General features: G+C 40.1%; 1 protein-coding gene across 2 annotated transcripts in view; it reads left to right on the forward strand.

Annotated features, from left to right (window-relative positions):
- LOC139656520 (ras and Rab interactor 2-like) overlaps positions 1-12,319 on the forward strand; it is a 36,108-nt gene extending 23,789 nt beyond the window's left edge. Inside the window, exons 9-13 of one of the 2 annotated variants that reach the window (XM_071534126.1) lie at positions 3,818-3,900; positions 4,674-4,899; positions 5,764-5,895; positions 7,988-8,151; positions 9,211-12,319. In XM_071534126.1, coding sequence (XP_071390227.1) covers positions 3,818-3,900; positions 4,674-4,899; positions 5,764-5,895; positions 7,988-8,151; positions 9,211-9,534 — 929 coding nt within the window. In that variant the 3' untranslated portion in view covers positions 9,535-12,319. Of the gene's footprint in view, positions 1-3,817; positions 3,901-4,673; positions 4,900-5,763; positions 5,896-7,987; positions 8,192-9,210 lie in introns of both variants that reach the window. The other variant, XM_071534127.1, reaches the window with a different exon arrangement.
- Positions 12,320-13,454: the final 1,135 nt, after the last annotated feature.

The raw sequence follows: 13,454 nt of genomic DNA on the forward strand, positions 1-13,454 counted from the left end.
TCCCCGTCTCTTACAGCATTCAGCTCTCCATGTGTTTCTATTCCAATATAATAAGGGAAGTAAATCCTCTGTGGTTTTACTCCAAAAAAAGGCTTCAAAATGACTTCATTCACCGACAATGTTCAGTGAGTGCCAAGGGTTGCCATTGGCATGGGAATTAGACCTACTATTTGAAGCTTTCCATATTAGTCTGTCTTAGTACTAGTGTAGAGTTACAGAAATGCCAGTGTGCTGTACAGCAGTGAGTTATTCTAGGCCTCTTCTCGTTGGCATAAGCTCACACCACAGTGCCAAGCTTTGAGATTCATTTTGAACGGCAGAAATGCCATTGCCATTGGCTAATATCAATATAGTTGTTATAAAATATGAGAACAGTTTGCTGTAGATAAGCTCAATTGAGGTCATGATGATTGTAAAAAATCCTGTTGCCTGACTTGACCAGCTTTGTCAAAGAGACATTTCACTTGGATTATTGTGGACTTGAGTATTTGCATGAATATGTAACCATGTCTTTGCGCTCGTCTCACATCCCTTGTTCATTGTAAACAATAACAGCAAAGCCTTGTTCAGAGACAGAGAAGTGCTCCATTCTGGTTGTGCTAACTGACCACAGATACGCACATACAGTATCTCACACTCACACAAATATTCTCTTTGGTAAAGCGAAATGTGAACAAATGTAAAGCCGTTCTACACAACAGCCACCGACTGAAACTTGAAGCTGAACTGAAATTATAATCCATTTTAGAGGATGCATGAGTTGACCTCAGATAATACTTTGTTTTGCTTGAACCCTGCCACACACAATGTACATGCACTGGTGAAATAGTTGAGTAGATTTTTGGTTGTTTAGTGGTTTGTTTGGCGTATGTTTGGAATTCTGGGAAATGTGGAGCCTACAAAGTTTGCTTTTTTCACTTTTCACTGGAAATGAACAACCAAAATTAGTGAAAACTGTACGAAAAGAGAGCAGACAGACTGGCTGACGTCATGCTACAACCCCACAGGATATGTTTAAAGGAAAGGAGAAGTGGAGCCAAGCTGACTTCTGCATTCCCGGACGGAATGTTTACAGAGAGATTGAGAGGGAGGGGAGTAACTCAGGACTAAAAGGTCTGACATCTCGGGAAAGAAATATTCTCATTTGACTCTAAATTTATCGTGATTGTAGTAAACGGGGGGCTAGAGCTCCATTCTCATACTTTAAAGTATCTGTAGGGAATATATTATACTCCCTACTATACTACTATATAATTAGATTTTGCATGTGAGGTAAAGAGGTAGAAAGATCAACTGTGGGTGTTTGTAAAGGGAAGGGTGGAAGACTGTCGACACACACCCTAAGTTATGGTCACGACTTGGTGAATGAAAAGGAAAGGTTGTCATTTTAGGATTGTAAATCAGGAGGATCTGGCCTGTGCAAAGTTCAAACAGGATGAGGCGTAGAAATTATATTTTAGTTTACTCTCACTCTGTAATCTGTGTGTGTGTGTGTGTGTGTGTGTGTGTGTGCACCCGCTAGCCTAGCTTTAGCAAGTTACCTGGCTGCTCTATGTACTGTGAATTAGTTGTTTGTCATGAATAGTTGCAGTGGTAGGGTAATCTGCCACAGTGTGTGTGCAGGCATGTGTTTCTGTGCGTTCGTATGTGTGTGTGTGTAAGTGTGTGTATGTGCATGTGTGCCTGTGTAACGGTGCACACTATGTCCAATAGTGTGTTCTTATTAGCCGCTGTACCTCCCTGTGTATACATGAGAACCAGATGTATTTACCTAGCAGTCGAGCCACTGTAAACAACACAGGTTTCCCCTTGTGCTTGAATTCATATTTATTTGCCTTAGCAGTGTGCTACAAAGGACGACCCTTTAGCCTCGGCCTACCTGCTACACTGCAGCTCTTCCATGCAGTGCAGAGTTGCTGTGTTGTAGTGTAAGTGGAGTGTGCTCACCCTGTGCTACTCTGACCTGCCTCTGACTCACTGAAAAGCAAACTTGGTCCACACTCCTGTTTCCCTGGAAAGAACAGGATTCCTGGATGTGCACACTTGCTTGTTTACACTGTTGCCTATGTGCGTGTGTGGTTCTGTTTATCTCGATGGGTAAGCATGGTGCCAACACTGCCAGGAATAGGGGTTTATTTCACACCGGGACCACCCATGCTAAAAGTGTGTGCACTTGTAGTACTGTAAGGTGCTTTGGATAGAAGGATCCACCAAAATGGCATATGTTCATGGCAGATTACTAACATGAATGTTAAATGTTGGGTCCTGTTTTTGTGTATTTTGGTATTTTTGTGGAGTCAAGTCATTGGTTAATGGTGGTGTGTATGTATGGTGCTGTTGTTGTGTTGTTTTTACTTTCTGCCGCATGAGCAATTTCCCTATAAGGAACAATAAAGAGAACTGAAATAAATGTCAGATACCGAAGTGCTCTTCAAATAGTGACTGAATTAATTTGATTATCATCGATATGATAAAATATAGACAACACAATGCGCTACTCAGAAGGCATCCTTGAGTACAAATCTAAATGTCAAGGAAAACTTAGAGAAGCTTGAAAGCTTATTTGTATTATGGTCCAAGTGTGTGTGTGTATGTGTGTGTGTTGTGGGTGTGGGTGTGGGTGTGGGTGTGTGTGGGTGGGGGTTTAGGAATTGTTGAGAGTGTTTGTGCGGCATGAATGTTTGTGTCAGGCTGCTGCCAGTGGACAATACGACACAATTGTGCAAAATGTGGCATACTCGACATACTTGAGGTAGGCAGGAAGTTATTTGAAGCTTATGTAGGTCTTAGGTACAGATGTGGCCATTGTAGAAGTCCAACTTTTTACTGCATGCTTGCTGAATGAATGTTGCACTTTTGAATTGCTGGCTGATTCCCAAAAGGCATTATTTGGAAAAATCATGTTTTGTTCTTTTCAGCTGTCCGAAGTTACAAGGAATGGTGTGGTAACTAGCTGGCAGGGAGAAATTAGAATTTTGTTTTAAAATGAAGGATAGATGTCAGATAAATGCATGTAGTGAAACTTGCGAGACCACTATAGATCTTAGTCCTGGTGTCCAACATTGCATAGTATCTGGTCTATAAGCTCTGCCACTGCTAGTTAATCATCTTCAAGGAGTTATTCGTCATAGCAACAGTTATATATATGATAACATAGATAACAACAGTACACATATAACAACTATATGTGTACTGAAACCTCCCTTGATAAACCCAATTCAGGGTGAGCTACAGCCATAATATTTAATAAAAATTCAATGTACTCCATTGAATTTACTGTGAAATATCCAAGGCACAGTAAAGAGTATTTATCTCTCATAACATCAGAGTGTATAAAATGATACTTAATACTCCTTGAGCCCAGCTAAATCCTCAGGCATTTAAAGCATCAATGAGATTTAGGTCATGTCGGGTTAGTCCCATTTAGGGTTTATGGCAGTGTTATGGTTTGGGCTGGGCTGTGAATTGCCTTTGTGTGTTATGTTAGAGGTTAGTTACTCTTTCATAAAGTTAGTTAGTTAGTTAGTCTCATAAAGTATCACTGAATGACCAAACCGTGTGTGGGTCAATGACATGTTTCAACTCTGTAGTGTTACTTAGGTGCGTAAAGTGGGTCTTACACAATAGAGGATGATGCCCTTTCGGTTTGTAAAATATTGCTCCATCTGGATGCTTCAGACATGATTTCTGGATCCATGCGTGTTCTTACACAGTAAAAAAAGAAATAGATGCTTCAACATTTACCTGTGGCATGTGTGTGTGTGTGTGTGTGTGTCTGTGTGTGTGTATGTTTGTGTGTTGCTGTCTTCTTCCACAGACCAGGTGCTGGAGAAAGCCATGCACAAGTGTGTTTTGAAACCTCTGAAGAGCGTGGTGGAAGTGGCCTTGCATGACTTCCAGGTGAGAAATGAGGAGTGTCGCATTTCCTTGCAGTGTCATGATGTCAGATATTTGTTGGACTACATGCAGCTATAGAATCTCTATGCACCGCACAACTGTCAGATCCTATGACAATTAGAGATGTGATCACGAACACAAAAAGCAGGGAAAAAATCAAGGGAAATACCACTAACCTTAACTGTTAAAAAAAACTGAAATCCTTAACAATCTAAGAAAACTCACATCCCTAGAGAGGGAGTAGGTTAGAGATAAAGGCAGCTCAATGTAGAAGGTTAAACAATGTTATGGGTATTTTAAGTATTTCTCAGTGAAATTCCTATACATTTGAGATAACAGCCAATAGATCAGGCAAAATGTCAATACAAGGTAAGATATAAGATAAGATGCAAGAGCCTAACTCGAATCATTCTGTACTCTCATTCATTTCAGGCATTTCTTTCTGTGACCTGGCACAATGCATTTTGCTTCATCTGAATACCAGAGAGCTCTCGTAGCCCATAGATTAGTAGTTTATTTCCTGTTTTATGTTGTCAAGTAACTTAGGTGCACAAATACACCGCCCTGGACAGGATTCCACCCTATAGGATTACCCATAATCCATTTCTTTAATGCTGTGTACCAAGCAGAGAGGCTTTGTGTCCCAGTTTTGAAGTCGGCCAGGGATTGAACCCAAAAAACTCCCAGTATGAGAGTGGACACTAACTACCTGGCCACTGATCTGGTCAATTTGGTGAATTAACTTCACCATTAACCCTGTCCTCTGCCCTCTCCAGGTGAGCAGCGGAGCGTGGCAGCAGCTGAGGGAGAACTTGGCCCTGGCTAAGACCAAGCAGCCCCAGGAGCTGGGGGTGGACGGAGCCGTGCCCCCCGACCCCGTGGCCATCGAGAAGATCCGCCACAAGTTCCAAAACATGAGGAAGATGTATTCCCCTGAGAAAAAGGTGTCACTGCTGCTGCGCGTCTGTAAACTCATCTACACCATCATGCAGGACAACTCAGGTATGAAGGGGAATGTTAGATGGTAGGTGTGTGTGTGTGTGTGTGTGTGTGTGTGTGTGTGTGTGTGTGTGAGAATGTGTGTATGGTGTGTGTTTGTGACAAAATGTTTTTCTCAAATTTTTCTCTTAAAGCGTGTACATGTGGTGTGCAACTCTGCATGTGTGTCAAGTATACACATATGCAAGTATAGATGTGATCTATTGTATGTGTGCACATACCAGGGTTATTATAGTTTGATATTTTTCATTAGTTTTTATTTGTATATAGTTTTCAATTTTTTATTTCAATTTCAATTTAGCTTTAGTTAGTTTTCAGTGTGGGTTTGGTAGTTTTAGTCTAGTTTGTTTTGCTTAGTTTTGGTTTAGTTTTTATTTAGTTTCAGTACTACTTTTAATATTTTTGGTAGTATTTATTATTATTTATTTGTTATTTTTCAATATATCCTCAACTAACTTAAAGTTAGGAACACTTGGTTTCATGCTGCACAAGTAAAATGCATTAGCAGACCCAACAGCAATCTGAAGTCAGGACCATTTAGCTCAAAATAATCCCAAGTGGGGCATTTTCTCCCAGCTCTTTCCAACATGTGTTGTGCAAAATGGTGATGGCATTTTTGAAAAAAAAAAAACCCACTTATATTTTTAGTAGACAAGACAGTTTTAGTTCAAAGTCTAGTTTTTATTCTCATTTCATTTCACAACAGTGTTTTTTAACGCCTTCTTTTTAACCTAGCCTTCTTTTCATCGTAGTCTTAGTTTACAGTAACAACCTTGGCAGATTCTTCCTCTCTGACCTTTGTATCCACCACACCCGTCTCCCATCTTACCTTGCCTCCCCCCTCTGTGTCCGCTCCCCCCCCCCCAGGGAGGATGTACGGTGCTGATGACTTCCTGCCCATGCTGACCTATGTGCTGGCCCAGTGCGACATGCCTCAGCTGGACACCGAGATCCAGTACATGATGGAGCTGCTGGACCCGTCTCTGCTTCACGGGGAAGGTAGGTTCTGTTGTTTCGCTCTACTTCAGAGGCCCTTGGAACTTCCTTGTGAACACAATATAGTGAAAAAAATAATACACAACATAAGTACAACATAATTTCTCAGAGATTGAAGAATGCTCATTGTTTGGATTTCAAATAAAATGGCAATTTCCTGAGCGAGCTGCAACACACAGCTTGTTTTCCTCGATAAAATGCACTTATTTAGTAAAAGACCCAGAAGTGCTCCTTTTACATTTTTCTGTGTAACTCTTTATTCTGTATAGAACAGGGAAAATAACAGTGTTCAGAGTCAGACTGAACAGATACTGTATGTGTATAAAATGGAAAAAAAAAACACTCCAAGTACCATCATCGTATGCATATACAAAGGTAGGTTAAGTGTGTGGATTTGCAGATGAAGTTCACCTCTAATTCAAGTTATATAACGTTGAATATTTGCTTGATGAGGTCAGGCTCAGGAAAATATGATGTGGGGTCAGTGTGAGTTCCAGCCTGTTGTTGTAACCTGGTCAAAGAAAGGTATGTTCAGGAGGAAACACTTAACTTTGTTTCACCGGAAGGCGGAGCTGCTTTTGAATGGCTGGAATAGGTTCATATCAGTTGGGATCTTAGGAAGGTGGGCGGGGCTTATAGAAGTCTTTCCTATTCCTATTTCCAACAGTCGCAGTCTTGCTGGCAGTATTTATGTTATTGTAATGATGTATGTGATAAACTGTAGTGAGATAAACTCAAGTCAAGTTAAAAGTCAAGTCAAACTTTATTTACAGAGTGCCTTTCATGCAAACGAATACAGTTCAAAGTGAGTGATATAGAGAATATGGATGCTTACACCATGCTTTTTAGGCATCATTTTTTATGCTTATTTAATGCTTGATGAACAAGTTCAGAGAGGTGTGCAATCCTTTTGCTTTCTTTTGTGGAATATATCCAAAAATAAGCTATCTTATCATTTACCGATGTTGAAAAAAGTCATCCAGGCTTACAGTATATCTCTTCTTGCTTAGACTGTTGCAACTGTATTCCTGCCTCAGTCTCTCTCTCTTCTCCAGCTTGTGCAAAATGCAACAGCAGCCAGGATTCTTATTGGAGCAAAAAGACAAGATAATATAAGACCATTTTTAGTATTTATACATTGCTTATCTGTTCTTGAGTTCTTGAGTTCATTTTAAGATTTTAGTGAGCACTTTTAAGCACAGATTGGTCTCGCACAAGTATCAGGCGTTTTATGAGTCAGATTGCAGCCTGAGAACCTTGGGCACGTCCCTAATTTAAAAATGTAAAAGCAGCAAACTGCTGGCACATAGCAAGTGTATTTGATTGAGACAGAAAGGTTTCGTGATTTTTTCCTCATTCCAACAAAGTGTTTTACCTGTGAACATCTTCGTTGATTTAATTTACCGGATAGTTCAGCAACTGAGCTTGAGAAAGTTAGGCTTATCGGAAGGAAAGTCCATGCTGACTTTACTAGGAAATTCCATTGGGTGTTTCTTTTGAATGGGTTGGAATAGGTTCAAAGGCTGAAGGAGGCTGGACACAAGAGAAATATTTTCCCATCAGAGTCAGCCTCTCTGGCACTTCAGCTCATTTGAGAATTTACTCAGGTGTGTGTATGTTTGTCTCCCAGAGCTGAATCCTGCTTGCATGTTTTTTTTTAAATAGAAGTACCAGTACTTCTAAATTAATGTCAGTCGTACAACTTTCTGTGTTGTGTGAAGGAGTATTTCATCATGTATTTCTGTGAATAAATCATTTTCTGAGCTACATTTGTACTTTGGCATTTCTAAATAGGACCACATGACACCCAGTTCATTTTCTCAATTAAAAAGCAGGGTTTTTTTTACACATTTCGATACCTTTCCAAGTCAAAAGTCTATGTGATGTCAATTGGTTACATGTCTAGATACCCAGCCCTAACATGTTTGTCCATTAATACATTTTTCACAGGCCTTTTGAGTCCAAATCACTTGCTCTCTTTCACTTCAAGGTGTCAATCCTCTTCTCTTTCAACTCTCTTCTTCTTTTCATCTCCGTTTCCTACCTCATTTTCCTCTTTCTTCTTCTTCATCTTCATTCCTCTCTCTCACCCCAGGTGGCTACTACCTGACTAGTGCATACGGAGCCATGGCCCTCATCAAGAACTTCCAGGAGGAGCAGGCGGCCAGGGTGCTGAGCTCCGAGGCCAAGAACACTCTGCACCAGTGGCACCGCCGGCGCACCACCCCGCGTACGGCGCCATCTGTGGACGACTTCCAGGTATCACGCCTGACCTGAATCCATCATGACCCCCCAGGCAGTGAGTCTTACGTTGTCCCAATTCCAAACAAATCCAAACTTCGCATTGGGCCTTGGAAGAGTGCATGAAAAGTGCTGTTTTTTTGGACCCTGAGTCTTTCTCTGAAATCCTCTGTGCACTCCACACCTCAAAGCAACTCTAACCTTTTTTAGTCCGTTTTTTGGCCTTGGTATTAAATAAAAAATCTGCCCGAGAGGAAAAGGTATGCCTATAGCAATTAGTGTTACAAAAACGTATTTGAGGCATATGTACTAACAACACTGTCGTCACGCTGTCATCATGTCATCGTTTTGTGGTGCCAGTTGCACTTTGCATGTGTATGTACACTACCAGTCAAAAGGTTGGTTTAGAATAATAGTAAAGACATCAAAACTATGAAATAACACAAATGGAATTATGCAGTGACCAAAAAAGTGTTAAACAAATCAAAACTATCTTATATTTTAGATTCTTTAGAGTAGCCGCCCTTTGTCTTGATGGAAAGGCAAAGGCTTTGGAAAGAAATTCATACATAGGCATCAACTTCACTATTTATATTTGTCTAAGAAACACATTTCAAGCATTTAAGCATAAGACTTCGGATCAAAATGGCTTTAAGATCATGCAAATCATAGTACATTCAATTGGGTGTGTCCAAACTTTTGACTGGTAGTGTACATAGTTCAGTCTCTAATAACACCAGCTGCATGTGGCTTTTCACGTTTGTAGTTTAGTATTGTTGTCAGAAAGCTCCCCCTAGTGGAAAGCGCTGCACTTACATAGATAGAATGTGCTGCTATGGCATCTTCCTATGGCTGTGATTGCATGCGTGTTTGTCTGCCTACAGTTTGACTGACTTGCATGACTCATCAGTAATCATTCTGTCATGTTGTTGTATATGTTGTCTTTTCTGTGGAGATTCTTGTCTGTTCCAGCATGTATCTGTAGTTTGTTCTGCCATACCTGTCATGTCATGTCAGCTACCTAACAGAGACCAAACTGCAGAATCTTAATGTAAGACTCTTTGTTTTTCCCAACAGAATTATCTCCGTGTAGCTCTGCAGGAAGTGGACACAGGCTGCACAGCCAAGACCCTGGTCGTTCACCCTTACTCCACCACAGAAGAAGTCTGCTCGCTCTGCGCCTTCAAATTCAAGGTCCCCGACCCGGAGAATTACGCACTGTTTCTGCTCACTGAGGACACCAGTCAGCAGCTAGCCCCGGACACGCATCCGCAACGGATCAAAGCTGAGATTCACAGCCGGCCCCATGCACAAACCTTCCATTTTGTCTACAGGAGGGTGCCCAACCTTAACCTCTGTATCCCTGCCATCCTGCACAACGGAAACTGCCCTTCAAGTTGAATAGTGGGGGAGAAAGAGGATGTAACGGCATTGTACTGTACTTGATGATAAAAAATAGTTTTGTCTCATGGTATTAATATTTCACCAGTTTGTACTTATTGATGTATGTTTTTTAGACAGATTTGAGGACACCTGGATGGAAATAGAGACCAAGACATATACTGGCATACTGATTCAGATGTTGAATATTCCTTTGGTCAACTTTTATGCCATGGCAAGGAGATGTGTTTTGTTTTTTTAGAAGGACCACCAAGTGGTAGGAGGAACTCTGGAAAGTGCTAGTGTTTCACTCAAACACCTCAAGAATGCAGCAGAGAAATGTGGTTCAGGCCTGGGTCAAATAGTGGCAAAATATGGTAACACTTGTTAAAAGTTTGTTTAAGATAAGTTCCAGATGGTTGGGGTTTACTCCACCAGCACAGGCCATGTAGTTTCAGCTTAGTGGTGAAGTAAATTAACAAGCATCGAAACATTTAGAGTATTTGCAAGTATACTGTTTGGCCCAGGTCTGGTTTAGTTAGGCCATGTGTTGAGCGCTACATAGAAATTGTAGGATCATGTATGGAGACCTATGTGCAGGATTTTTAGTATGTGAAGTGGGGTCGTATGGAGGTGAAAAGGTCTTCAGTCTGTTGGACATTTATCACAGCAGAGGTCAAATAATCTTGCATTGTAACTAACTGTTGCCTTAACTGCTGTTATCCAAGTCCCTTTAAAAGAAAGTGAACATACTGTACTATACCTGTAAACTCAGTTATCAGCCTTTGATGTGCTAAATCCGCTTCCTCGATTTCATCAAAATGCCCCTGATGAAAAATTTCATGCTAAAACATTAATTTAATGAGTAATATGAACTATTGTAATACATAGGATTGTTTTGTATTGCTCTTATGTTTTTCTGCAATTGCTGGTCAATTGCAGCTTGTATTTCTGTGTAGAAATATTTATATATATACAGATGTTTTTTTCATCCCAAAAAGTGACAAAAACAGTTATTTGTATCTGGACTTGGATCGTGCCAGTCATTTCCCAGAAATATTTCTAAACAGTTTATATTGTCTATCATGAACATGACAGTGAAAATATATTAAATTGTCTACAAAGTAACCTGTCTAAGGAAGGCCACTGGCTGACTCTGACAAAATATATTGTCTTTCGGGGAATTGTAAAAATGTTGCGAAGCAATCACTAAAAATATGAGAAAAGGAGGACGGTGCCCAATAGTTGTTTTTCCTTGTCAGCTTGTATTTCAGCTGTTACACAACTTTTCACATTTTTTCCCTCAGCTCTTGTAACTTATTGTTGTACATATTCTAGAAGGTTATTAGCCTATTTTTGGTTGACAACAGGCTACCTTACTTGGAAACACTAAAGGCAAACCACCATTTTGCAGGATTTTTTTTATTTACAGTAGGCTATTTGGCTGACTAAGTTTTGAATACAAAATTCTTCTTTTAAGACTCAAAGAATGAACTGCTCAGTACCTAACAGTGGATCATACTTTTCTTTTTCTCTTTCCCTTTTTTTAGTGTCACTCCTAACTGTGGCACAATATAGTCCTGAGGGCACAGGAACAATGGAAAAAATCTAACCCACAGAGGATAATCCATAAAATGCACCACGATTTACATATTCCACTATCCACAAACAAATACTTTTTCACTGTTTTGGAAACTGATCTCAAGTCCCTACCAAATCCAGGTGCGACTTTTTGGAGTAGGCTTATTTAGAGCCAACCTGGCAACCCATGTTGTCTTATCTGTTCTAGCCAGTCAAATGTCAGCTTGACTTTGTTTACGTCAATGCTTTTTTCTGATTGGCTAAAATCAGACCTGTTTCCTGAAGCTTTGTCGCATTCGGCCAAATGACTCGTTTCCATTCGGCTACTTTAAAGGTAGGTTTCGTTTAAAGTATGGGTGGTGCCCTGAATCCAATTAGATCTCCACACTTGCATGGGTTTAGTCCTGTGCCAATGTTCCTGTTTCAGATATTGGAAATATACAGATGTAATAATAATTCGATGGTTGCAGGCAGCCCATCTGATGAGTCAGAGCCTCCCGTTGATAAAACGAAAGTGAAACTGATGTGTGCTATAGGCACAACCTGACACTTTTTAGTTGTCAGGAATGTGAAAAATTGCCCATCACTCAGTTAAAAAGGTGAACATTAGTGCAGCACCACTCCAATAACAACCCCCGAATAAATGCACTTGTATTTAAATTAAAGATTCAATCATTCAAGCAAATTTGGCATACTAAAGGCAGGTACTAGACCCAGTCTGCGGAAACTACTCCATGGTAAAACACCTAAAACCCACTGCTGACCTTATTTCAGTCTAATGAGTGCAATGAGAGAGTGGTCACTCACCCTGTTGTATCTGAAAGAAATCCTGAGTTCTTAAACCTATAACAAGAGTGGGAAGACTAGCCAAGGGTTAACATGTTTATTGATGCATCAAAGAGAGTGTGATACAGGATAGCATCACAGTCTCAAAGTACAACATTCTCTCAGAGGTGGGGAGTGAGTCACAATTTTAATTGCTTGAGACTTGCCTTGATGCATGAAGAGAATACTTGAGACTCTACTTAGATTGGGTTCTGTGGTGACTTGGGACTTGACTTGGACTTGTACTTTGACGACTTGAAAAGGTTTCTAAAGTCTTGACAAAAGATCTTGTGTTTGTGCACATGACTTACACTGAAAGTGATGAGATTTGTTCCATCAGACGACTGAATTTAAATTCTGTTTTATGAATTTGTATGGAGTGAATATGGTTTTTAACAATATTGCATTGAAAAGTTATTGATATTTTGTTTTCTTTAAGATATTAAATTGAGACTGGACTCTTGATTTGTTCTGACTTGGTGTTCTTGGTGTTCTACATTTAGACTTGGGACTTGACATTAATGACATGGACTTGATTTGGTAATCTACATTTAGATTTGGGACTTGAGACTGACTTGGACTCGAGCAAAGTTGACTTGGTCACTCCTCTGTTATTTATATGAGGTGTTTACTACAAAGTACATATAAAGTACATATCTCCTCATTGGTTATCCTCTCATTCTAATTTTAGCCAATAATAACTGGACTTAAGTACTAATGTCAACTGTAAGTTATAAGTGTTTCTTTTTTTTTTATCAGAGATCTCATTATCCTGGCTCAAGGCCGCAGGCAGAAACTGCCTGACTTTACCTCCACAGACAAAAACCTCCCTAATTCCTTTGAGGTCAGAGCGTCCGCACACAAAGCTGCTTCACATTTGCAGTTGTGTTAAAATATGAGAATATAAGAAAGTGTATGTTGAAGTTATTTGTTAGTTGAGGTTAGTTATTGAAGTTGAACTATCCTTGACACAACATAAGCACCCATGTGACTCCAGTGTGACCTCAATACAGCCTAACATAAGCACTCATATGGTGACATCAGTGCATTGACTGTATGAAAGGGTAAATGAGGAATGGACAGTGCCCACAGTCCAAGTATTGAAGGATGGGGAGAGTGAAAGTTATATCTTTTAAATTTTTTTATGAAAAATCCAAAATAGATTAGCCTACAAAAGCTGTACGCTTCAGCTAACAGTTAGGCTAGGCATAATTATGATTAACCATTTGTTAGATTGTTCATGCACAATCAAAACGTCAATTTCCGACAGTACTTGAAGGCAGCATTGTGCACAATAGTTGAGTGCTGGGTTGCCAGGTCCTGGTTTCCTGCCAAATTGGGCTAGTTTTAAAGTTGAGTAGCGTGTAAAAAGAAATAAATGCCACGGGTGGCGGGGTTTTGGGCTACTTTTGGACGTGATCTGAGAGTTACAGTCAATTTCAGTTTGGTTTACGTGTAAAAACACAAAATCGTAACCGTGTGTGTGTGATCGAGAGAGAAAGAGAGAGAGAGATAGAGAGAGAGAGAGAGAGAGA

This window comes from Centroberyx affinis, unplaced genomic scaffold, assembly GCF_046629955.1.
Source record: "Centroberyx affinis isolate AG114_WGS23_722 - 3 ecotype Tasmania unplaced genomic scaffold, CSIRO-AGI_Caff_v1 ptg002491l_1, whole genome shotgun sequence".
Classification (NCBI taxonomy): Eukaryota; Metazoa; Chordata; class Actinopteri; order Beryciformes; family Berycidae; genus Centroberyx; species Centroberyx affinis.